Source organism: Cryptotermes secundus, unplaced genomic scaffold (genome assembly GCF_002891405.2).
Source record: "Cryptotermes secundus unplaced genomic scaffold, Csec_1.0 scaffold6335, whole genome shotgun sequence".
In the NCBI taxonomy this organism is placed as follows: domain Eukaryota; kingdom Metazoa; phylum Arthropoda; class Insecta; order Blattodea; family Kalotermitidae; genus Cryptotermes; species Cryptotermes secundus.
In genome coordinates, this window is record NW_019743301.1 from 1 (window position 1) to 1,026 (window position 1,026).

At 42.0% G+C, this 1,026-nt stretch overlaps 1 protein-coding gene across 1 annotated transcript; it reads left to right on the forward strand.

Moving 5' to 3' along the window:
• Nucleotides 1-602: 602 nt before the first annotated feature.
• On the forward strand, nt 603-937 carry LOC111874118 (outer dense fiber protein 3-like protein 2; the record flags this gene model as incomplete). Its single annotated transcript, XM_023869344.1, has 1 exon — nt 603-937. A coding segment is annotated over exon 1 (335 nt), but the record flags the coding sequence as incomplete, so codon positions are not given.
• Nucleotides 938-1,026: the final 89 nt, after the last annotated feature.

Consider the following 1,026-nt stretch of genomic DNA (forward strand, 5'->3'; position numbering starts at 1 on the left):
CTAAAAACCGAACAGTGATATATATACGGCTATATTCTTCTAATTTTTCGTGGGCGGGAACATAGTACCTCTCTCTTGGAGAACACAAGCTGGGTGTGTTTGAGAGTGAATTATAATGCACTAGGGTTCAACCTAATAGCCAATATGAATCTACAAACAGACAGAAAAGATTTCCGTTTTGTTACCGCACGATCACTACAGAAATTACGGTTGTCAACAGTTCTTCAATTGTTGCGTTGCTGTGAAAAATTGTTTATTTATCCGTTACAGTGTCAACTGATATGTGAATCTAGCAACGAAATGGAAAAGACGTTACAACGGAAACGTATATGCACACTTCGGTGCGAAAATCTGCAACTATTTCGTTGCGTATTATTCAGCCTAAAGCAAGCGACAATAAGAGACAGTTATAATTCGTTAGAAGACTCTAAAATAGAACGAGCAGTTATAACACAGAAATTGAGAAGCGTTGGATTGTGGTCTGTGCATAAGGGAGAAATTTGCTGTAACTAATCTTAGTTACGAATATCTATCGATCTTCGAATAAAGAAGTGCTAGAGGCGTGACTGGAGAGCAATTTGCAAAGTACGAACTTATTCAAGATGAAGAAAGAAACACGGAAAACTTTGCCAGGTCCGGGTAGTTACACACTCCGGCCTGTTTTTGATTATGAGAATCACGACATAACCAGGAAAAGATATCCAGCATTTTCATTTGGAAAGCCGATCCAAGAAAATGGGAGAAAAATGCCGGACCCATGTTACGTCAAACCAGGTCAGACAGGATTCGAGAAGCCCAACCTTCGTGCTCCTACTACGAAAGGAAGAAGTGTGAAGGCAGTTCGTGTCCAAACACCTGGACCTGGTACCTATTACCCAGAGAAGTGTCCTATCATGAGAGGACAAAGGGCACCAGCGTACACATTCGGGGTTCGAAAGTAGGNACCATCTGAGTGACCATGACGTAGAAAAGGATGCTGCGCAGCGCCCAGAACTGAAGCATATTGCCTACCTGTAGCCCACTTAT